The 24,545-nt window shown below is 43.7% G+C and overlaps 1 protein-coding gene and 1 long non-coding RNA gene across 3 annotated transcripts; both read left to right on the top strand.

Moving 5' to 3' along the window:
* Nucleotides 1-160: 160 nt before the first annotated feature.
* ADPGK (ADP dependent glucokinase) lies at nucleotides 161-24,384 on the top strand. 2 transcript variants are annotated; one of them, XM_082198623.1, is made up of 8 exons: nucleotides 161-391; nucleotides 1,551-1,897; nucleotides 2,881-3,106; nucleotides 4,962-5,024; nucleotides 6,684-6,804; nucleotides 17,309-17,505; nucleotides 17,879-17,977; nucleotides 19,392-24,384. In XM_082198623.1, exons 2-8 carry the CDS (start codon nucleotides 1,680-1,682, stop codon nucleotides 19,938-19,940), a joined length of 1,473 nt encoding a protein of 490 aa, XP_082054749.1. In that variant the 5' UTR covers nucleotides 161-391; nucleotides 1,551-1,679; the 3' UTR covers nucleotides 19,941-24,384. The 2 variants fall into 2 exon arrangements, with proteins under 2 accessions (XP_082054749.1, XP_082054748.1); XM_082198622.1 differs by having other exon boundaries at nucleotides 19,389-24,384.
* LOC309518662 lies at nucleotides 7,304-13,513 on the top strand. The gene is made up of 3 exons (XR_014213580.1): nucleotides 7,304-8,679; nucleotides 10,446-10,509; nucleotides 10,541-13,513. It is a non-coding gene; the product is annotated as an uncharacterized lncRNA (long non-coding RNA).
* Nucleotides 24,385-24,545: the final 161 nt, after the last annotated feature.

Genomic DNA, 24,545 nt, shown 5'->3' with positions numbered 1-24,545 from the left:
CGCCCGGCCGGCTTCCGAGTTGCGGCGCCCGACGATTCTGCAAAGCTCGCCGCGCCAACGAGAGGCCGCCCGCCGCGCGAGAAGTTAGGCAGAGCCGCGGAAGCTGCGCAAACTCCGCAAAGAGGCGCGCGGGGGGGGGGGGGGCTCGTCCTTCCGAACGGGTTGAGTAACGCGGCCAGCGGGATACGGAGATGGCGTAAGGGAGCTGCCCGCTTCTGAGGCGGCCTTTCGAGAGCCTCGGGCGGCGGAAAGGCGCTCCAGAGCCCGCGGCCGGCCGGCGGTTCTCCTTAGGGACGGGAAGAGCCGCGTTTCCTGAGGGGAGCGGCCTGCGGCCTGGGCTCCGGGGAGGGGCGGGAAGGTGCCGGGCCCCTGCTGCCCCCTCAGCTGTGAGGTAAACCAGCCCGCGCTTTTCTCTCCGCCGGAAGCCAGCGAGGGGTTTCCCTCAGGGAAAGGGAGGGAGGGACTTGGGGGGCTTCTTCCCCCCCCCGGGTCGTGTTGGGGGGTGACTGTCCCCTAAGCGCGCCGAAAGGGAGGGAGGAAAGGGTAGGCCGCCTGCAAGTCCCTCCTTCGCCTTCCCTCGTCCCGCTCGCCGCCTCCCTCTCGCCTCCCTCGCCGGTGGCCCCCGCCAGAGTTGGCCCGGGGTCGGGGGGGGGGCTGGAGGAGGAGCTGCCTTCCAGCGAGGCCGGGAGGGACGAAGGGTCCGACGCCCCCCCTCCCCGACCCCGGCTTCTCCTCCTCCTGTCCCCGTTCCTTGCTTTCGTTTCCTCTTAATCGAGGCCAAAGAGAGGGCGGGGGGAGAGTAGGTATCTGTATCTTTTATATATCACGAGGGGTAGACTTCGGTAATAGGGCGCCCTGAGCCAGAACAAAGTTTGGCGGGCACCCCCCCCCCAAAATATATATAATATATTCACAATAATTGAGTAGGTACCCTTCTTCAGATACACACAAAAGCTCATACCAAGAACTAACTTAGTTGGTCTTTAAGGTGCTACTGGAAGGAATTTTTTAATTTTTGACTATGGCAGACCAACACGGCTACCTATCTGTAACTGAGTAGGTACCCGTATAAATAGAGATGGTGGTGGTGTTATTTTGCATCCCTTTGGTGGTACACCCTGGGGGGGAGGGCGTTTACACCTCCCTAAATCCGACTCTGGTTACACGCATATATGTGTGTGTGTGTGTATACACACACATATACACATACACCTATATGTACACACACACATATGTGCCCAACACTTGTCTATCTCTCTCAGTACCCCCTCCTCTCTCTGGGTCAGACCTTTTCATAACTTGAGTGAGTGCCAGGTGCAGTTTCCGCTACAACTAATTCAGTAGGTCTTCTCTGCACCCCCACCCCATACCTTATTGTACAGTATAAGGAAATTAATAAATATAACAGAGAAGTATAATAAACCTAGAGGCAGGGGGAAGAAGGAGAAGGAAAAAGCAAAAATAAGAACCTAGCAAACTAGAAGGATGTGATCATGAGGTGGGGTTTGCTATACAAAGTCTAATGCTCATGTTTAAATATTTATTTATAGGTTGTGAACAATTATAAACATGAAGGTGGCAGATGTGGAGAAAACCAGCTTTCAGGCCAGACTTAAGAGAGCTGCCATATAAACTTCATTCACACTCTTCACCTTGAGCTTTCACTTCAGGACATCAGCATGTGGAACAAGTCGGTTTGTGTGGCCTTGTTGGCTCTGGCTACAGGCTATGTCTTCCTATTGGACTCTGATCTGCCAGATTCAGTGCTGAAGTATCTCTCAAGCTCCTTCCTATATCAGCTGCAGGGGGATCTTGCGTCCCCAGAGAGCAGCATGGCAGCTGCCTGGGAAGTGCTTATCACCCAGCCGGGCAAACAGTGGAACAGAGTTGCTGTTGGGTGAGTGATGTCTTAAATTATTGTGTATAGATCTCCCTGAGTGTTCTTTGGAACACTAGCTAATAAACGTTTCTGCTATAGAGCAGTGGTCCTTACATATTCTGCTGTGGAGAAACCTGTTTCCGTGTATTTTTGACTACTGAGGATCCCCTGCATGTTTGCCAGGCGAATACTCTAGGGCACATATTAGGGTGCAAACTTCAATGTAGGACACTAGCCAGTCCTACTGAGCCTTGATGTTACTTTGTATAAACTAAGTGTAAACTAAGAGCATGCATTAGAACACAATTCTGTGCAGTTGTGCATTGCAAGGGAAGGTCAGATAGTGGTGGGAAAGCTTGTGTTCAGGGAAGTTTTTAATGTGTGACATTTTAGTATATTTTTGGTCTCTGTGGAAGTCACCCAGAGTGGCTGGGGAAACCCAGCCAGATGGGTGGGGTACAAATAATAAATTATTATTGTTGTTGTTGTGCAAGTTAAATGCAAGCAAGGAAGTTATTTTTGTACTGGGTTTTCCCAGCATGAAAAGAGCCTTTAAGCTCTTTGCCTTGTTTGGAGGCAAGGCTCTCTTGGTGCACCAGTTCTGGGATGCTTTCACAAGTCCATCCAAGTTCCCCTGAGATCTCATGTGAGCACCCCTAAACTTTCATAGCCAGTACACTGTGGGGGCCTTGCCCGGCAAACAAGACAGAAAGCTTAAACACTCAGAGGTCCATTTCTCAAATACAGAATTTATGAAAAATCTAACTTTCAGCTGCAATTTCATACTCTCATGAACTCAGTAGGACTTACTTATGAATAGACATGCATATATTTTCATTGTAAGTAAATAGTAGCAATATGATTCCTCAGTGTTGTTTGTTAAACTCTACAGAATACCTATGTCAATAAACTGCAAAATAAGCTTGAATGCATGTATCCTTGTAGATATGTTCCTTAAAAATTAGCCTAGATTATAGCTTTTCATCTCCTGTTATTGGTAGGGTCAATGCCTGTGTAGATGTCGTCCTTTCTGGTGTGAAGTTGCTGCAAGCCCTTGGTCTAGATTCTGGTGTTGGGCAAGACCACTCAATCTTGCATTCCACAAAAGATTTGAAGGAAGCCTTCAGCCACTTCATGGGGAAGGGAGCTGCTGCAGAACGCTTCTTCAGTGATGCAGAGTCCTTCCGCCACATCGCAGATACTGCTTCAGCATATCCTGGGGCACAGGTACATTCTCTAGCTTGGAGCAAACTCTAGCCCTCTGTGATACATAATACTTCATATATCCAATACCTCTTTATAGCTTCTGTGGTAAATTGTTTAGCTTTCCCTTTGTTTGCTATTCTTTCTGCTCTCTAGAGCAGAAGTGGCTTAACATTTTCTGGCTTCAGGGCCACATCCATCCCTGGCAACCTTCCAGGGCTTTCAGTTGGTGGGTGTAGCCACCCAACACTTTGCAGTACACATGCAGGCACACAGCCCCAATTTACATATGCAGCACTGTCTATTTTACTTTTGCTTGAACTGTTATCTAGGCCCCCAAACTGGGAGTTAGCAACACACCATAGAACTGCTAAGTAGCCACTATGTGCATATTTTGGGGGGAAGTATGGCCTTCAGCTGATGGTACACATTTTTCAGAAGAATAGCTCTGTAAATCTGCAGTAGCAAAAAGACACAAACTGCCTTTTAGGAACATTGTCTCCATAAAGAGCTTGGCAATCAGCCTCATGCTTCCTTGTTTACTGCTCTCCCCTCACTGCAGAGAAAAGTGAATCATTAAGTGATAGTTGTTATTCTTATTTTGGAATATTTAAATCATCAGAATTTAGCCTTCCTTTAAAGGATTGTGTGCTCAAATAACCATTTCCCCTACAATTTTATCATTCTTTTTTTCCTGTAGTTTGGCAGGGATGGAGTGGAATGGGGAAAATAGTGTCTTGTTAGGACCCAAAGCATTTTATTTGTTATGAGTTAACTTTGCTTCATCAGATATGTAAAGTGCAATCTAATAAGCTTTACAAACCTTATGCTACACAAACTACTATATATCAAGAGCCCTGCAGTTTTTTCATCTTAGTATACACTTAGTGATGAGCCCTTCTCAAAATGTCACTTGTATGCACTATTGTATCTTAATAACACTATTAAGAATACTGCCCAGTATAGTAGAGATGAAATTCTGTCTGACAAGATTGGCCTTGCAAAATATATGTTAATTATTTAAAGTTGCAGGCAGCAACATGCAAAAAAGCTTAAGAAACATGAAACTTTTCCAAAGGTTGGAAGGGTTGAAACTAGTCTTTCAAGACAACTTAAAGCCACTGCTTCTGGGAAAACCTGTTTCTAAAGTTAGAGTTTCTAGAATAACTTGTTTTTACCTCTGAGACTGGCAGTAGGCTTTTGACGAAGTCCTCCATGATATTCTTGTCAGGAAGCTGGTAAAATGTGGGTTGACCAAGGTAGCTGTTAGGTGGATTTGTAGCTGGTTGACTGACTGAACCCAAAGGGTACTCATTAATGGTTCCTCGTCATCCTGGAACAAAAGTGATAAGTGGGGTGCCACAGGGTTCTGTCCCTGCTTTTGTTCAATGTCTTTATAAACTACTTGGATGAAGGAATTGAGGGGATGCTCATTAAATTTGCAGATGACACCAAACTGGGAGGGGTAACTAATGCCACAAAACACAGAACAGAATTCAAAATGACTTTAGCAGATTGGAGGCCTGGGCCCAAGCTAACAAAATGAATTTCAGTAGGGACAAATGTAAGGTCATGCACGTACATAGGAAGAACCAGGTGTACAAATATAAGATGGGGAAAACCTGACTTACTAGCAGTACATGTGAAAAAGATCTAGGGGTCTTAATTGTTTGTGAGAGCCAAGCAGTCAGTGGCTAAAGTGAGTAGAGCAGCCTTGCTGCAGCTTTGGCATACTAGTAGTTAAATAAGTGAACGTGTTTATTCCACTGATGGTTATATTCTTGATAGTACCCATATAAAACTCTGCAAAGGACTGTGACCATGTAAAGATATGTAGAAATTGCAGATTAAATGTGTGCACAAATTTGTGTCTTAACAGTTGTATGTGGGAGGCAATGCTGCTCTCATTGGCCAGAAAATTGCAGCAAATCCAGACCTAAAGGTAAGAATATCAAATGCCAACCCTCACTGATTGCCTATAACTGTATACCTCCTCTCGTTGGTTTTCCTGTTTAAAATCCTGAACGTAGCATCTAATCCTTGTCCCGATTTCATCCAGTAAATATGCAGGCATGATGCAGAAGAATTTTTCAGTGGAAAAGTTCATTTTCCTTTTGATGACACAAACTTCTTCTAGTGATGCACATGCTTGTAGCTATTGCTTGAGGCACTCGGGTGCCATGCCTGGCTTTTGATTATGCTTTTGCAAGGCAATGAGTAGCAAAGTACTGGGTAATAATGTAGGAAATAAGTAAAAACGGCACAAGCAAAGGTAGTTGTGCAAGTTACGTTACTAAAGTGTAACTACCATTGCTTCCTAGCATCTCTAGCTGAGAAGCACACATGCGTGAAGTATGTTACTCTAATAAAAAATAAAACCAGGTCTCTGATTATGAGAAGCAGTATATGGCTGAGAAAGCAGCAATTGCAGCTTGGTAGCAGAATGTGTGGAGCTGCTGAGTGAACAAATGTGATTAGACATACCAGGAAATTAAAAGAACTTGGAGGAAAGTTCTAAACAATATTTCACTTAACTCTTTGGAAGAAGAGGTTATTACTTCTTTCTCACCTGTAGTATTGTGCATAGAGATGTACTTGGAATGCCAAAAGGAATCAATCCGTAGTGGAATGTCACTTTTTCCAAGTGTCCATATACATTTGTATATGTAGCTTAGTGGACCAAGTTCTTGGGAGCTGTCTGCTTATTTCAGCTGTTATATGTAATAGTAGCTATTCATATTATGACATCAGTATACATGGTCTTTTAGAACAGGGGTGGCCCTCCAAATGTTCCTGAACTACAAGTCCCATAAACCATAGCCAGTGTGGCCAATGGCCAGGGATGACCAACATCTGCCAACCTTGCAGTAGTAGTAGTGACTTGTGCTATGAGATTTTGATATGCAAAATTGTTTGTGTGTCTCCTCCCTCCTGCCCGTGTCCCACATATTCCTAGTACAAGAAGCTCTGCACGGCTTCATTTATTTATTTTAATAGGAAGAACTCATTGTTAGAGAAGAAGCCAGACAGTGTTCAAACTTGCATGCTCATTAGTCCCGTGGATAGGAGAAAAGCTGCGTTCTTAGTACTTCCATTTCCAGACAACACAGAACTCTTATTGTTGGTGATAAAGATGTAGTACTAAATGTCTTTTAAGCTAATTTGGATATACAGAGAAGCAAAAGACATGTCCATTTTCATAGGAAAGTTGACTTAACATCTCAACTGTGGACATGATCCATATCATGTTTGTAATTTGTCTTCTAGTTTGGAAATGCCATATTAGGGTGCTTATTGGCGTATTGGTTGTTAAGTGAGTTGACTTCTCCCCACCCCCCACACTTGATGCTCAACCGTTTCTTCAGAATGGGCTTTGGAATCTGAGAGCTTGTTACACATGGTTATTCTATTTTGAAATATTCTGACAATAGAACTGTATGACCTGTCTACACACATAGTTCATCTATTTGGAACAGGACAGAAAAGTGAATGCATTGGAATCCAGTTTATAGTGTCTCTGTTAGAGTGAGAACCATCTCACTGAAGATTGCACTAAAGAGAGATGATAACAATTAACTGGTATCAATTGGTTGATTTGTAGGTTCTGCTGTGTGGCCCAATTGGTCCTAAGCTGCATGAGCTGCTTGATGAAAATGTAATCGTCCCTCCAGAATCAATGCAAGAATTTGATGAATTTCACCTCATTTTGGAGTATCGAGCAGGTATGCTTTATTGAAAGATGCAAAAGGGCCAAAGCTGTACAGTGGTACCTTGGTTTACAAACTTAATCCGTTCCAGAATTCCGTTCTTAAACCAAAGCGTACTTAAACGAAGTTGTGCTTTCCCGTAGAAAGTAATGGAAAATGGATTAATCTGTTCCAGGCGATGAAAAGCAAACCCAAAAATAGCAATTTTACATGATTTTTACTATCTAACATGGTCATTGATCATAAAATGAAAGCAATAATCAATGTACTGTACTATAAAATAAATAAGACAGTATTGCAGATGATAAAAATGAAAATTTAAAAAAATTCTTACCTGCACTGATTATAGTCATTGTTTCGATGGTTATCCATTTCCATTTCCATTTCCACAATCAATTAATCAGCAGCTGAACTGGGATCCACACAGATTCCCCCCCCCCCCACTGCTGCGGGAAATGCTTCCTAGAGTGCCGCCTCCCACAGCGACATGGGGGGGGGGTTCCCTCTGCCTGGCCGGGCTGTGGGAGGAAGGCGCTCTGTCACGTGGTTTCCCCAGACGAGAGCCAGTTGCTTTGTGGGCGTGCAACACCCCCCCCCCATGCTGCTGCAGGAGGAGAGCGTTTCCCAAGGCTGGACAAAGGCAGTGTGCGAGCTCCATCCAACCCGCCCGCCTCCCTCACCGGCTGTGTTTACTTGGAAGAAAGTGCCATTAAGTTGCATGGCGCTTACTCCCAGGTGTGCAGAACGGCGGCCAGCTGGACTTGCCTCCTCCAACTTACTGGGGCGGGCAGCCAAGGCACGCCTCCACATAGTTCCTGGGGAGCAGCCGCCGCCGTTCTGTGAGCAGAGCGCCTTCCTCCTGCAGCCCGGCCGGGCGGAGGGAACATTTTCTTGCTGCTGAGCCGCTTGGGAGACGGAGGTGCGTGGAAAGGCCACGTGGTTTTCCCAGAGGAGAGCCAGCTGGTTTGCGGGCACGCAGCTTCTCTCCCTCACTGCGGGAAACGCTGTGACGATCCCTTTCTCTGTCGGACAACGGAGGTGTGGCACTCAAAATGGAAGTGCACCTCCAAAAGGAGTACGTTCGTATACAAAACAAAAGCAAAAAAAAACCCCCACAACCTGGAACACTCATTTCTGGGTTTGAAATGGTCATAATCCAAAAAGTTGGTTGGCTAGGCTGTTCGTAACCCAAGGTACCACTGTATTTGTATATATATCAGCATTAATGTGTTGTGTTGTTGGTGTAGCACAGTGCTTAAGAAGTGAGCTAGCTATCAGCTGGTAAGGCTGCTTCAGTTTTCAGCTGTGAACCCACTGGGTAACCAGGATCTCTCGGCCTCATCTTCCCATTTGTAATTTGAGTTTTATAATAGTGGCCTACCTTTTATATTGTGACCATAAGGATCACAGGTGTTTATGTATGTACATTGAGCACTGAAAGAAACTGCTATATTATATGATCAGTATTAGTTTGAAAATTGGTGCTAAATTAAAGAAGGCAATTGCTTAATGGTCTTCATGCAGTGTACGTTTATAGCTTTACATTTTTCTATGTTGAAGAATTGCTTGGAAAGCTGTTATCAAGTGTTGTGTGTTTGCTGTGAGCTGCTTTCCATATCAAAATTGTAATTAGCTTTGTAATATCATCTAGGAAATGCAATTCCTACTTCTCTTTTTAAATGTGCTTAGAAAAACGTGACAACCAAACCTTCTATGGAATCTAGAAATATAATTTGTATACTCCCAGTTGTGGTGTTCTTAGGAAGTGAGAGTATCTAATATAGAAGCCCTGATTACATTTTTGAAGACACTGCAAGTGCAGCATTGAGGTACTTTGATTCATTGATGAAGAATCCCTTGTTCTTCACAAAATACTTCCGCTTGTTAGTTGTAGCCCAATATAGAATGTGTTTTATAATCATATTTATTAAAATTTCCGATAATAACAGAATAGGAAAATAAGAAAGATAAAGAAAAGAAAGAAAAAGAGAAACTAATTTAGACCCTTCTTTTCATAATCTTCTTTCTGGGACTTCCTCCTTCCCCTCCCGATTGTATTCCCCTTTCTCTAAGTTGGTTCCACAAGTTCTCATCCCCCATTAAACCTAATATATTTTACTCATAAACCAATTTAAATTTACACAATCTTAACATCACTCCTCGTCTTGTAATAAAACAAAATTTTCCCCCCAAGATCCGCTCTCATTCCTTCCACGAGTTCCCCTTTTCTAAAAAAGGAAAAAACAAAAACATATAATATCAAAGTTATAAGGAATATAAGATAGAAAGTATAGAGAATTTCCAAAAGTTGGTTACAAAGCCTTTGGATTCTAAGGTTCCCCCTCCCTTCCCCGGTTTTGATTCCCCATGTCCATTTGTCTGTATGTTGTCGGCCTGGAGATCTTAAGTCCACAGCCAAATTTGTCTCAGTCCATCTTGCTGGTTTCTTCGGATTTGGTTGTTTTAATGATGTTTAACTTCAAAAATCCAATCTAATAGAGGCCTTTAATTTTCTTTTAATCTTTTGTTGCTCCTCCCATTGTTCTTTCCGTGTCGTATTCAGTCATTTGCTCTTTTATTTCTTGGTTTCTCAGGTTTCTGTCTTGTTCGGCTGTCAAAACATTCTTGTTCCAAAATTTAATGTCTCTACAGAGGTTTGTTATTCAGGGACAAAGACTTACGTCCAGTTCCTTTCTTGCTTCAATAGAAGATTCTATTGTATTATAGTCACCTCTGTAGACAAAATAATATTTCAGTTCTGCAGCTTTCCCAGGAGATAAGACCTTTGCACATCCCAGAGTAGTTTTCCACATACGACACTTGTAATGTCCCGAATCTCCTCTAGAGGGATTACAGTAACTTTGTATCCTCTAATCCAAAAGTCAATTTGTTGTTTCTTTTCCCCGACAGTTTATATCCATATTTATATCAAATTTGTAACAAAATTAACCAGCAAAGAACTTGTAGCACAGTCCTCTTTATATTTTCCAGTTTTGACAGCTCCTTTGACAGCTGTCAAAATCTCCATCTCTCTTCGCCAGGCTATCCGAATCGCCCCGGTTCCCAGGGGGGGGGTTGCTTTTTTTTCTCCTCACCCTCGACTCCTCTCCTCCAGCACAGTTCTTATAATTCACATCGTGGAGTTGGTAATTTTTGTCATCAATAAGCTTCTGAATCGATCTTGGTTTCTCAGTCCTTGTTTTAGCATGTTTACAATCAGGGAGGGGACTGACTTCCTTTTTTGGATCCCCTCCCGCTCGTACCAAATCCGGAAAAAAATTTCTTTTTTCCTCCTTTTATACCCGGTTGCCCAATTACTCACGGGTTGTTGATCAATTGTCCGAATTTCCTTTGGAAGAAGCCAGCGCTCTCCGCCGGATGGCATGCGGCTGCGCCCGGCAGGGGAAGCGGAGGACTCAAAGCACCACGCTACTCCCCGGCGCCCGATCCGTAGCCTTTAAAAAGGCTCCTTCACGAGCCGGGAGAGCGATAACGGTGCCAGCCGAGTCACCATGTCCACGGGATCCGTTCCCGTGGTTTCTAAGGGTCCCCGCGTCGCGGGCGCGGTAGGACCCAGCCCCTGCCGGGCCGACTCCCTCCGGAGCTCGGAGGGAGTCCGCCATTCGGCGATGGCGCTAACCCGGAAGTCCCTGTAGCCCAATATAGAATGTGGTTCAGTTATTTAAAGGTTTGGTTTGATTCATCTGAAATTGATCCAGGGTCTTTGCTGTCAGTTTTAAGCTTTTAGTAGCTTAAATTAAAATTGGACATGGGAGATTGCATTGTGAAGTAGGTGCATGAGTGAAGGGAGTTCTTGATAGAGTGATTCACTCTGGTAGAGAAAGTATGTGGCTACTGAGTAATTTGGTTCAACTGTCATGCTGTGGAGTGCGGGGTGTAGGGAGCAAGAGGTTTGGCTTTGTTTTGAGCAGTGAGGGTATCCATGTGACAGATAGGCAGTTTCCTACTGTGTGAGTCAGTGATGATCCTGGCACATGTTGGTGTCAAGCAGGAGGTTACACCCTGCCCCACATAGTTCCAGAGTCCAATGCCATATCAAAAAAACAACCAAGCAGCAAGAATGAGAGCTTGTTTCTAATACATTGGATTAATTAGATCAATCGTATTTCTTTTTCAGTTTCCTGAGAATTTACAAACACTATATCTTTTCTGCAAACAGTAGACTGAGTAAATGGAAAAGCCCCTGTGACATTTAACTAACTCATGGTGTCCCAGGAACACTCCACCCATGTTTACTTGTTATAAAATGTCACTCAGGTCCAAGATCAAACTGTGCAATAAGCCCTTTCAAATTCAGGATGAAACAGTAAGATGTGTTTTTCCTAAACGTGGGTACACAAAATATCCCCATTTTGGTCCAGCCTTCTTTCCAGGAGGTTTGGCCATCTTCTCAGGAAGTTGGGTTGCACCACTTTGGATCAGTCTCATTAATAGTTTCTTTTCCATTTGTGTTGTCTCAAATTATGAGCCTGAGGCTATGGATTTTCTGCTCATTTAGTATTTGTAAGCCTTCCTTAGAGAATTTTTTTGGCTGAAGGGCTGCATAAAAATGTCAACAACACCACATATTCACATAAATGTGGGTACTGGTACACTAGTGATCAACATATAGCTAAAAATGGCAAAATACAATTGTGAATATGACACATGCTTCTGAATGGCTGTTGACTTGCTGTTTGCGCAGAAGAAGCATTTTGGAAAGGATCCATGCTTATTAAAGGGGAGCATATGGGACCATTTAAACTTGAATTGTATCTGAGTTGAAATGTGAATTTCTAGAGATCTGAAAAAGTCTACTGAAGAAAGAAAAAACTGGCAGTGACAGCAATGCACCACACCCATTGTAATACAGCGCCAAGCAATCTGATGCAACCAGGATCTTTATTTCCTATAGTGAGTGTTGTGAATAGGTCTGCTTTTATAAATTGGTGGTTCTATTACAGGTTACTCAGTATGAAAGTAGAAAACAATAACTTCGTTTTCTTTCAGTGTGTGGGAATTGGCGAGGTGGTTTCTGAATTCATTTAGTTTCATTTAGTAGTTTGAGGAGAAGCCCAACATGAAAGTCGTGATGACTTATGGCAGTGAACATTGTGCTCCAGAAAAAGAATTCAGAGCATTAAGCAGTTACATATTTTTTTTACTTGAAATACAATGTGAAAATGACCCATTTCTGCAACAAGTTTTTGTAAAGCCCCTTGCAAGAAGACAATCTATATTAGATTGATATTTTATGATATTCTGTCTGAAAACTGTATCTTCCACTTTAAATGACAAAAATGCTGATTATCAGATATGGTAGCATGTAGGTGATGAGTCATTTTGCTGTTTCTAAACTTTGTAAGTGGGTGGAGGAGTAACCTAAAATTTATGTGTTACTGCTGCAAGTGTTTCTGTTGCAAGTGTTCTGGGTGGAGCTTTAGCTTCTTAGAAGTGACTCTTTTTTTAAGTGGTGTAGTTCCACGTGGTACTTCCCTTCTGAGTACCTTATTATCTTGGGAACAGTTCATTGAGTGTGCTGATTCTTCCTAGACGCTGTCAGGGTTAGAGAGTGAGGAAATCCTGTTCTTTGAGGTGTTTAGGTTAACTTACTGGGGAAGATGCATTTGTTTGGCAGAGTTCAATGATTTCAGATTTTTGTAAACGAGGTTTTTTTTAAAAGTTGCTTAGATGCCACAATGGTACTGATTATAACCCTAGTTTATTTTTGACTTTAATATTTACATCTCAAGTAAATTTCTTAGCAGTCAAGCATAATCTAAATTAGAGCTGCCAGTTTTGGAGTCTGGTACTCCTGCTGGATTTATGCAGCTTCCTAGGTTGCTGGGTGAAGAAGCAGCATAAACTGCAGCAAGCTGCTCTTTTCCATTTGAACTAGAGCTCCCAAAATGCTCTTCTTCCTCTATTCTCTACAGCATTGCTATACTCTTAGTTTTTAGTGTGCCTGCATGTTTCAAAGTGAAAAATCTAAATGATCTTTCTTTAAGTGGAGTTGGAATGAAACCTATAACCCAGAATTCACTTGATCTTATAAATTCCTGGCTTGGTTGGTGGTAATCGAGAACATTTCTTAGTTTCTTCCTATGGCATTGTGGATGAGTGATAACTGGCTTCTTCTTAGAGCAAATTGAATATATGCTTTGTGAGAATGAAATGCTGGGCATGATTGTGTCTCCAGTGCACATCTTATTTCAAGTCATCATTTCTATCATGCTTTTCTTTCTAAAAGATAATTCTAAAAGCATTCTTGTGCTCCCAATTTTGCTTGATACACAGAGAATAGGAGCATGACTGGTTCCCACATATTAAAAAATAAACTGACTCTGTGTTGAATTCCTAACTGCTAAAAATGTTAAGAGGAGCCTGCTGGACCAGGCCAGTGGCCCATTCACTCCAGCATCCTGTTCTCAACAATGACCAAAACGAAGCCTGTGGAAACTGTTATAAGAATTTTAAGGTTTTAGATTTATAATAAATGAACCAAGCAAACGTACATAAATATATAAACCACATGTCTGGAGCAGCACAGGAAGACAGTCCTGAAACCATGTTGACTTCCAAACTGACCAAATGTTTCTCTGCAAGGAGGGATGAGGTGAAAGAAACCTTCCCATTGTCTCAGGAAATAAGTAATTACCATCTCAAAGGAATGGCCAGACTACCAGGAAAGGCAATCAGATAAGGCATTATCAGATAACCTGGCTGTCAGAGCTGCCTCAGGTCCCAGCTCACAAAGGACCAACGCCAGTTTCTCTTTATATACAAAAGTCTTTATTGAAGTCCATTTGTGGTTTGACAGTACGGCGCGCAGCCCTACGTCTGTAACTCTTAGACCGTTGAAGCTCCCTCTGAGTCGGTCCCTCCCCGACACCAGTTTAAGATCGTTGCCTTGCTCCACCTCCTTCTTTGTTCCCTCTTCCGCTGGGTCCTCCTGCCTCCTGGGGTTTCGCCCTTTCTAGACTCTTCCGACGCTGATGATTCCCCGGATTGTTCCCCCTCCCTCCAGCGGGCTTTAGGACCTGGTTCCCAATCCGGGGGCTCTGCTGTCCCGCACGCCTGCACATTTGAACTTGGCGCGCGCGCCCAGCTCCCAACCTTCCTTCTGATCGTTACACTGCTCCTGTCACTGCTCTCCTCCTCTTCCGGGAGGATAGCCGGTTCCGACCTCCCCTCCATTCCTCCTTTCTCCGATGGAGGCGCGGCCAGCCCTGACTCATCTCCTCTCCCTGCTGGAGGAGACGCTGCCTCCGACACACAGGAACCTCCCCCCCCCTGCTATGCTCTGGTGGGGAAGCTGGTCCTGATCTCCAGCTGCCGCTTTGGGAACCCCCGCTGGCCCCTTGTTTCTGGTGCGTCCCCCCTGGGACCCCCCTAGTCCTGACCACCGGCGCCCCCTTCTGGGAATCCTCTGATTCGCTGGAGAGGCTCATGGAATCCCTCGGATCACTGTCATTCTCCTCCCCACTGTCCTCAGTTTCTTCCCATTCGCTCTCCATCTCCTGTCTCCGCTGTGCCTCTGTCCCTGAACCCCTGACACTGGCAGACAGGAAAAACAACAAAATTCAAATTTCTGTTGTAGACCGCCTTTTCTATAATGCAGGTATGATGTATCTGGGGGGTGGTCTTGGGCTACACCCCTTCTGTGATGTATGTATGATGTTTCTGGGGGTGGTCTTGGACTCCAGGGCAGGCAATTTAAAATGTCTATATCAGTGTTTCCCAACCGGTGTTCCGCGGCACACGAGTGTGCCGTGAGACATCGGCTGGTGTGCCGCGAGATACCTGGAGGGAGGCGGGCGAGTCGGGCGGCGAGAGGCGGGGCGGCGGCGGCGAGGAGAGGTCGCGCCTCCTGCTGCTGCCTGGCGCTCCTCCTCGCAGCCGGCAGCGCTGCCTGGGCGCCTCCGCGCGACTCTGCCTCGCTGGGTTTGGTCTCCCAGCAGAGACGGGTCACACGCGCCCCTCCCTCCCTCCCTCAGCCTGCGCGGAGGGAGAGCCAGAGAGAGGCATCGCTCCTGCGCTCCGAGGCGGATTGAGCGCAGCTGAGAGGAGCTGCCGAGGGAAAAAACTTTCACTTTTGTGCGTCCCTCCCGGCGTGACGCTGCGCGCTGACGTCACGGGGCGGGGCTTTAATGGTGGTGTGCCGCGAGATTTTTTTTCAGTAAACAGGTGTGCCGTTGCCCAAAAACGTTTGGGAAACACTGGTCTATATAACGGCAGGCACACCTTTGTTCTGGGTCCTTCTCTGCTCTCCTGTGTGTGAAGGGAGCACCCTGCTGCAACAGCATTAATAAAGATCAGGCTTACTAGCTGCTTTGCTTCTCAATATTCTTTGGTTGGCCTCTATTATTTTCTCCTACCGATGGAGAACCTACAAAGGACTCTATAAGGGCTCTTGTGTACCCCATAATGGAACAAGACCAGATTTTGTTTACAACAAAACCCACAAGCAGAACTCAAGCACAAGCGCACTTTCCCCTGTATATGGTGCCCAATCCTGTTAGTGGTGCACATTTATGCAAGTTGAGTATGAGCAGAGCTCTCATAGGTTTGGCACTTGGAATTTACAGGGGGAGCAGAGAGAGTTACAGAGATGAGCAGAAGGTGTGGGCGTCTTAACTACTGATTTTATAAAGCTATGGGTGGGGTATGATTTTGCTGTAATTTGTGGAATTCAGTAAGGGGCATCACCTCTTTCCCCAATATTCTAGCACTGGTCTGAAATGCCTGTAGATTGTCTGTTTGCTCCAGTATAGACAACTGTCTTAGTAGGCAGCCCTTGAAATTATGGCAACAACCAGATGATCACATTTCTTCCCTCTTGGCTAAAAACATTCATTGCAAGAGAATCAAAAGAGATATGTGTCCAGGGTTGCAGCTGCTACACAAACACAATTGCAAATCTGGGCTTTGGAAGAATCAAAGCTGCCAGTGTTTGGATTACTGTATCTGAGACAGAGAAAGGAGAGAGATTTCACTTCTTTAAAAAGGTCTCTTGAAAGAAAGAAAAATGTAGCCAATATTGCCATGTAATTATTAGGATAAACCCAGCTCCCAAACCCAGGATATTGTTCATTGATCCACATTAATTTATCTCACATTTTGTTGTTCAGCATAGAATTTTCCCTCATGCCCACTGAAGGCTGCAGCTGACTGTGGGATTCAAATCCGCTCAAGATTGTGAGGAATTCACGAGCTGTGGCTAAAGGGATAGCATTCTGCTTTCATGTTAAATTACTAATGCATGGCAGTTCAACTGGGCATGGCTTGCTTGCATATACTTAAGCAGCATCTCTTGGAAATGCCTTAGGCTTCAAACAATGTGGCTTCATTCAGCAAGGGTAGAGGTACTTAAGGATCAAATTGTTGAACTATTGAGACTTAGTGGGAGTCTCATGAAGGGGACAGAGCAACTCACCTATGAAGAAAGGTAGCAGCGTTTGGGAGTTATTAGTTTAGACAAAAGGCAAGTGAGAGGTGACATGATAGAAGTTTATATATGATGCATGGCATAAAGAAAGTGGATAGAGAAAGCCCCCTCATAACACTAGAACTTGTGTACATCCAAAGAAGCTGGATGTTGGATAATTCAGGACATATAAAAGAAAGTACTTCTCCATGCAGTGCATAGTTAAACATGAGAACTCACTCTCATACAAGTCAGTAATATTCTAACCTAGATGGTTTTAAAAGAGGATTAGACAAATTCCTGGAAAACTAGGCTATAGACAGCTACTAGCCATGATGGCTATGCTCTGCCTCCATAGTTGGAGGCAGCAGTGCTTCTGAATACCACTTCCTGGAAACCACAAGAGGGGAGAACGCTGTTGTACTCAAATCCTGTTTGTGGGTTTCTCAAAGGCATGTGGTTGGCCACTGTGAGAACAGAATGCTGGACTAAATAGTCCATTGGCCAGATCCATTAGGCTCTTTTTATGGTTAAACCACAGAGCCTAGGACTTGCCGATCAGAAGGTTAGCAGTTCGAATCCCCGTGACGGGGTGAGCTCCCGTTACTTGGTCCCTGCTCCTGCCAACCTAGCAGTTTGAAAGCACGCCAAAGTGCAAGTAGATAAATAGGTACCGCTCCGGTGGGAAGGTAAACGGCGTTTCCGTGCACTGCTCTGGTTCGCCAGAAGCAGCTTAGTCATGCTGGCCACATGACTCGGAAGCTATATGCCAGCTCCCTCGGCCATTAAAGCGAGATGAGTGCCGCAACCCCAGAGTCAGTCATGACTGGACCTAATGGTCAGGGGTCCCTTTACCTTTACCTTACTTCAGTTTGTAATAGTGCATTGAGTAATGTGTGGATATTTGTATCCTGCAGGAGGACGCAGGATAACACTGTGAAGCAGATGGGGAGAAATAAAACCCACCCTACTTGCTACTCTGATGAAAGATCAAAGTTCACTGCTAAAGAAAAGAAGCCATTAAAACTGTAATTCAGAGGCCTAGCTATATGGATCCCATATAATTGTGTGTCTTTTGGGGGTATTCCTTAGGTGAAGAGTGGGGGCAGCTGAAAGCCCCGAATGCCAACCGCTTTATCTTCTCTCATGATCTGTCTAATGGGGCCATGAACATGCTGGAGGTATTTGTGTCCAGTCTGGAGGAGTTCCAGCCTGACTTGGTGGTCCTCTCAGGTCTGCATATGATGGAGGGACAGACAAAGGAGATGCGTCAGAAGAGACTCCTAGAGGTAAGAGCACCTTGTTCCCTCAGACTCTAAAGCATTCTAAGATGCACTCTGTTGGTCCTTCTGTCACTGTGCAGGGCATTAGGTACAGTCATTACCCTACAAATGACTTGTTTTTAGTTTTGTAGCACTCTAAGATATGTGTGGGTCTCTGTCCACTAGCTCATTTACTGGGCAATCCTATACATGTCCACTGAGAAGTAAGCCCTCAGGGTTCAATTAGACTGTTGAATTCCATTAGACTACTTTTATGGGATTGCAGCTTTATAAATATGACAACATCTGCAGCATATATAATACTGTACTTTTTATCAAGGTCATTCTCTCTCCACTCCCTTTTTTCTTACTATTAAGTTTTTTCCTTTGTTTTCTGCAGGCTGTAGCTTCCATCTCTGACATTCCCATGGGTGTACCTGTACACCTGGAACTGGCCAGTATGACTGACCCAGAACTTATGAGCGCAATCATTCATCAGGTAACCTAAATGGCAGGGTATGACCCTGTACCTCAGACTTCTAGTCAATTAACTCCTTGTTCCCGCCCCCAAAAGTCTTGCCTCACTAATCTGTTAGTCATTTGAGTCAACAAGCAGACAGATAGAGGTGATCAATTGGAAACTGTGTATTTAGACTTTCAATAAGCTTTTGACAAACTTCCTTACTACTAAGCTTAGCAGTCAAAATACATAGTCCTTTGTGGATCAGTAGCTGGTTAAGAAACAAGAAATAGTAAGAATAAATGGACAGTTCTCCCAATGGAAGGGTATAACAAGTGGAGTATCCCAAGAATCCATATTGGGACCTATGCTTTTTAACTTTTGCATAAATGCTCTAGAGCTAGGGGTGGAAAAGAGGGAGCAAAGTTTGTTGTTGATAACAAATTGTTGGATTGTGGAGAACTTCAAAAAACACCTCCAAGCTGAGTGAATGGGTGGTAAAATGGCATATGCATTTCAAAATAAGCATGTATAAAATGATGTCCATTGCAGCAAAATTATATGAATAAATATCACATATGCATTCTTGAGATCTGAACTGGCCCTGACTGACCAGGAATGAGATCTTGGAGTTGTAGTGGATAGTTTGATGAAGGTAGCAGAACAGTGTATTGCACCTGCGAAAAAGGTGAATGCCATGTTAGGGATCATTAGCAAAGCAGTTGAAGATAACAGTATTATAATGCTGTTATAGAAATCTATGGTGTGGCCACATTTGGAATTCTGTGTAAAGTTCTGTTTGCCTCACCTCAAAAACATTGTAGAGCTAGAAAAGCTTCAGAGAAAGGCAACCTAAATGATCAAGGTGATGGAGCAACTCCACTATGAGGGAAGGTTACACTTGTAGCTTTTTATTAAGAGAAAAGGCAATAAGAGGGGACGTGATACAGGTATGTAAAATTATGCATGATGTGGAATATGGATATGAATATGAATATGGCCCAGTCAATGAAGTTGAATGTTGGAAGATCCAGGACAAAGTACATCCTCACACCTTATAATTAATTTATGCAATTTGTTGTATAAGAGGTAGCGATGGCCACTTACATGGGTGGCTTTAAAAGAGAATTAGACAAATTCATAGAAGATAAGGTTACGCTCTACCTCTTCTGCCAGAGGCTGTATGCCCCTGAATACCAGCTGTTGGGAATTGCAGATGGGGAGAGTACAGTAGCACACCAGTTCTACTTTTGGGTTTCCCATGGGCATCTGGTTGGTCACTGTGGGAACAGGATGCTGGATAGATGTGCCTTTGGTCTGATCCAGCAAGGTTCTTCCTACGTTCTTATGTTACGCTAGCTTTGCATGCACTGTTCCTATATGTTTGTCAAAGCCTAATCTAAAAATTGGACTCCCCTGAAGCCAATCTGTCACTTGCTCTGTTTGTTAGCAGGTCTTCCCTCTTGTGAACTCAGTTGGTTTGAATGAACAGGAGCTACTGTTCCTCACTCAAGCAGCCTCTGGACCACATGCCTCACTGGCTTCCTGGAATGGTGTCCCAGATGTGGGTGTTGTCAGTGACATTGTCTTCTGGATCTTGAAGGAACATGGAAGGACTCCTGGGAAGGCATCAGATCTTACTCGTATCCACTTTCACACTTTGGCCTATCACCTCCTAGTTACTGTGGATGGATATTGGGCCAACCAGGTGGCAGCTGTTGCTGCTGGTGCAAGAGTAGCAGGGACACAAGCTTGTGCCACCCAAACCATTGATGCCAGCAGAGTTTTCCTTAAAGCGCCACTGGAGTTTGCCACTTCTAAGATGGAGGAGGCCTCTACAGTCTCCTTAAATCCCCACGAGCCTGTGTCAGAATGGCACAGGGATGGGGTAACATTCCATTACACTCCTGTTCTGGTGTGCAAAGATCCCCTGCGGACCGTTGGCCTTGGTGATGCCATTTCTGCTGAAGGACTTCTTTATTCAGAAATCTACCCTCATTAACCTGTGGAATTAAGATACACTCCACACAAAAATTAAACCATGCAGGCATGGGCTGGAAGTTAGCATTTAGTAGAAAGCCAAAGAATAAAAGTTAGGCACAGCTCAGCTGCTGCGTGTTGCTACAGGGATGTCTACAATTAAATAGTGAGGTATGACTTGTTAAATATATGGGCTGCCTTTTGCCCAGAATGACAACTTAAACCAAAACAGCTTCCGCTTTAAGTAAGCCAGTCTTATTTGCAGTAACTTAAAAAGCTGGGAACTGAAAGAAATTTGATGTGACTAGCTATCACAGGAAGGCTATTTTGGTCTTTTACACCGTCATGTTTCTGGGAAGGCAAAGGTAAAAGATAATTGTGTTACCTCTTATCACATTCCGAACATGGCAAGAGCCATTGTTTTGTTTGGTAGTGGTGGAATGAAAAAGTATAGCACTTGGGCTGCACCATGCCAAAGGGAAGACTGTCCCAAGTGAATAGTACAAAAGCTTGTTCTGTAAGCTCTACAAATGGGAGGTAGGCAAGATGAAAGCATCATAAATTGTTCTGCGGCAAGGAAAGGATGCTGAATGGTACCTTTTTTCGACCTCATGAAGTGAACATCAAAATATTGAGAGTGTGGCATTTTGTCACGTGTTTCCTCAGCTAGTGTATGCTAATTTTGATCCTCTGTTTTGTTTTCTTGCTGTCAGGTTAATCTACTTTTAAGACAGTTGCATACCAAATGCTCATGCACACAATTATTTTACCTCTCAATAGCCTCTTAAGCAGTGACTTAGAGATCATTACTATGAGTGAGAGTATACAATACAATTGCTGGTCTGCTTAACAAGTGACAATTAGTCTGGGTCAAATTCCAAAGAAATGTAATGTACAAAACCTGAAATGACTCCTAACAAATGGCATAAACACATTTTTCAGTGGAGAAGAGGCTAGGGACCTGGCACATTCTACTATTCCACGGTTACTATATCATTCTGCAAGGTTATGTGGAGCTGTGATCACATGATCATTGTAAGTGTTGCTCATAGCACAGGAAATTCCATTGAGCTGGTTGTGTGTGTAAAATCCATATTCATTTCTGTGTACTTACACATAGCAATAGAACTATATAGAATCTGAGATACGAAATTTGACTTCTGGGTGAGGACAAAATCTGGCAGTGATGTACTACGTTAGCAGAGTGTTGGGTTTGGATGGGAGAATCCACGTGCAAATCTGTACCCAGACATGGCTCTCACAAGGCTTTTATCTTTGCCTAACCTACCTCATGGGCTTGTTGTGATGTTAAGAACTGTACTAAGCCTCAGAGTAAGGGTGGGCTACAGTAGTAACAAATGATGAAATTGAAAATTCCCAGAATGCCAGTAGATATGATTAAAACAGGTCAGGGTATGATTAATGCTGGTAGATCTGAACAGGGCTTAAGGTAGCTACCAATGCCTTTACAATTAAGGAACATAACAGGATCTGCAGGACTCCCATCTGATTAGCACAGATTTTCATTAGTTTTTTACAATGTGGTGCTAGCTGAGGTGAGCAGAAATTTTGCACTGTATACGTAATATCTTCCAGATTTTGTTGTCTCTTAAGGTCAAACTAGATGTTACTTCAAATGTTTTTAAACCTGTGCTAGGGGTTCTGTGTGTCTCTTCTACCAAAAGCAGTGGTGGGGCCTCTTGAGTGAGAATCAGGGAGGATGACTTCAATTCTTCAAACGCTCTGAGTGCCAGTCTTGCTGAAAGTTTCCCTTTGCTGCAGATAGTGGTCTGGAGACTGGGTGGGGGAGGTGGGGCATTCTATAGAAAAAACCATCAAAAGGACTTTATAATAAGGGCTGATAAGGTTTGGCTTCAGAATTAGAATTGACGTATAGGTCTTGAACCTGATCAAGGATGTGTTCTCACACTAAAAGTTTCAAAACAGTGGCTTAGGGCATGCTGACAAGTTTTACATCAAGGTATAATGCTTGTTGCTCAAATTGCTTTTTCTGTCAGCCCAGGGGTGGAGAACTGTGAAGGGTGGTCTCTTCTTTACTACTTCAGTGCTGCATTTAAAGGCAGTAGCAACAGATGATCCATGCAGTTAGCTGCTGAAGAGTTGTTAAAACAGAGGTGGGGTAGCAACTTCAGGTGGAGAAGTAGCAGTGTAATAACCATTCCTCTGCTTTCTGTTCTCTTCACTGCTTACCCCTGGCTATTTTCCTCTTAGCCAGGTTTATATCCAAATATTGAATCTTCATAAGAAAATAAGAGGAAGTGATGGAAAGCTGTGGGCAAAGGAAAAGTTCAGAACCTTTGCTCAGTGGTGGAGCACTCATTTTGCATGCAGAAGGTCCCGGGTTCAGGTCACTGGCATATTCAGATAAAAGGATTTAGTGGTAGATGACGAGAAATACTTTGATGCGTCTGAGACCCTGGAGAGCTACTGCCAGCCAGCATGGACAGTACTGGACTAGAGGGACCAACTAGTCAGACCTGGTTCAAGACAGCTTCCTATGTTCCATTTTCCTCTTCATCTGGAACTGACATCTCTTACCCTATTTATACCAGTATGGTAGGGAACTTTGATAATACAGATGTGCTACCATCTCAGCTAGTTTTGTCCTTAGTCAATTGGCTTCTCTTGGCTCTTTGCAGCAGAGTAGGCCTCACTTGAGTGAGCCCCACCTGCAGGCATTTTGTTACCCAGCTGCAGGCACTAAGATCCTAGCTGTGTCTATTTACAGGCATATGCTTGCTGGCATAAACCCAAGTACAGAACGTCAGTATAACACTCTTACCAAAACATCACCTTGCAAAAGTGTTGCTTCTGTGTGCATGAATAGCATTACCAAAAAGGACTCCAAAGGGTTGCAGTAGACCACGGGCTGTGCTTTGTTTAGATGAAGGTTTAAGAACAGGGAGCTTGACTGTACTACATAATCATGTTCTTGTTTCTGTGGGAAGGGCTTCTGACTTTAGACATCTCGAAACAGGTCACTAGGAAAGCATAATGTTAGCAATCCTGAGCTGTAAGACTGAAGTATTCTCTTTGCATTTGCTGCTTTTGTGAGACAAATCATAGTGGTTAAATATGCAGCTTTATTTTCCAGGTTTTGCTGTTGAGTTTAGGGTGTACTGTACAAAGCACTATTGTAGAATTTGTTTTCATTCCATAAACGAAGTAAATGAATGGCAGCTATACAGCAGTAGCGCTTCTTGGGTTTTTCTTAGTTCCTTTGCTCTTCGCAAAACTGTATCCTAATTAGATCCACATGTCGTTATTTATTATCACACATATTCCAGTGGTGACAGCCTCCATTTGTACATGTGTTTCTCTACTTGATATGCGAGGCCTTGGTAACTATCCCCGCCGCAACTCTTGTTAACACAGGTTTATTTTAGTTCAGTAATTCCTACCTGAATCAAGAGTGGCCCTGGGTAGAGGTGAGCCTACTTTTGTGCACTCTTGTATTTTAATCACCCTTTTCATTAGAAAGAGGGAAGGAACATGAACCCCAAAGTCCTCTCCTACCAGCTAGAAGCCGAAGCCTCAAGTTAATTGTGTCTAAGAGTACCTGTAAAAAAGATATTTGAATGCATTGGTTTTAGTACTTCTCCTGAACACCTGGACACTGCCTACCCCTTTCCTCTGCCTGTGGTGCTTTCCTGTATACAGAATCATAGAATTGTAGAGTTGGAAGGCACTCTGAGGGTCATCAGTTGCTATACTAATAAATTGTTTTATTCAGCCTACGGAATGAGCCTATCCACTTGGCCGCAAGCCAACCCAGCTTTAACGGCAATAACAATGTGAGTGTCCAGCGCCAGGGCCTCTTACCAATGGGTGATGTGAGACAAAGTCTTCCTTACAACTCTCCTTGCACTAGGAAAATATTCTGTGAAGCAGAATACTGAAGCAGGTTCATCCTCTCTATATTTGAAACCCTATGAATAGAAAGTAACGCTTTTGCTAAGAGTTCTAGCCTGTGCTTTACACCCAGTTGTTTCTTTAATGTGACAGCTAAAGTGAGCTTTTTGCTCTTCTGAATGGTATAGTTTCTTGCCCACATTGTCAAATTGGAACAGCTCTCTGTCCCACCAGAATTCTCAGGGAGTTGCTGAGCCCAGAATCTAACATGGGATCAGAGGCTTCAGAAACCAAGCGTCTGTCATCTTGGTCTCTGGCACTTGCTAATACAAAGGGTAGCGGAAGTCACCTGTGCTGTGCAAGCTACACTTCCTGTTTTCTTTTGTAAATAGGGATAGAATAGGTGTATTTTGCAAGAGCTAAAAAGCATCCTTGAAAGCAAGTTCTCAATAACTTCTGTTGCCAAATTGTTCTGCCTGTGCAATTCCTATGAAAAAAAGTATTTCTGGACATTGTGTTCTGTTTCAATGTATATGATTATTAAAACCTTAAGACTCTGGTGTTACCATAAAACATTCCTTTTGCATTTAGAATGTACTGTGTTCTCTCTTTTTTGGCAATTACTTGGTTTAAAGTTCCATGGCTTTGAGTGTGTGACTAATCTAGAAACATCAGAAGGTGCCTTATACAAAGATCATTGGTCCATAGAGCTCAGTATGTATGGCCTGCAATACTAGAATGCCTCTCCAGGGCT

The sequence above is a fragment of the Podarcis vaucheri genome, assembly GCF_965113315.1.
Source record: "Podarcis vaucheri genome assembly, chromosome: 14".
NCBI classification, from domain to species: domain Eukaryota; kingdom Metazoa; phylum Chordata; class Lepidosauria; order Squamata; family Lacertidae; genus Podarcis; species Podarcis vaucheri.
Note: the sequence above shows the minus strand (reverse complement) of the source record. Positions and strands in the feature narration are given on the sequence as shown.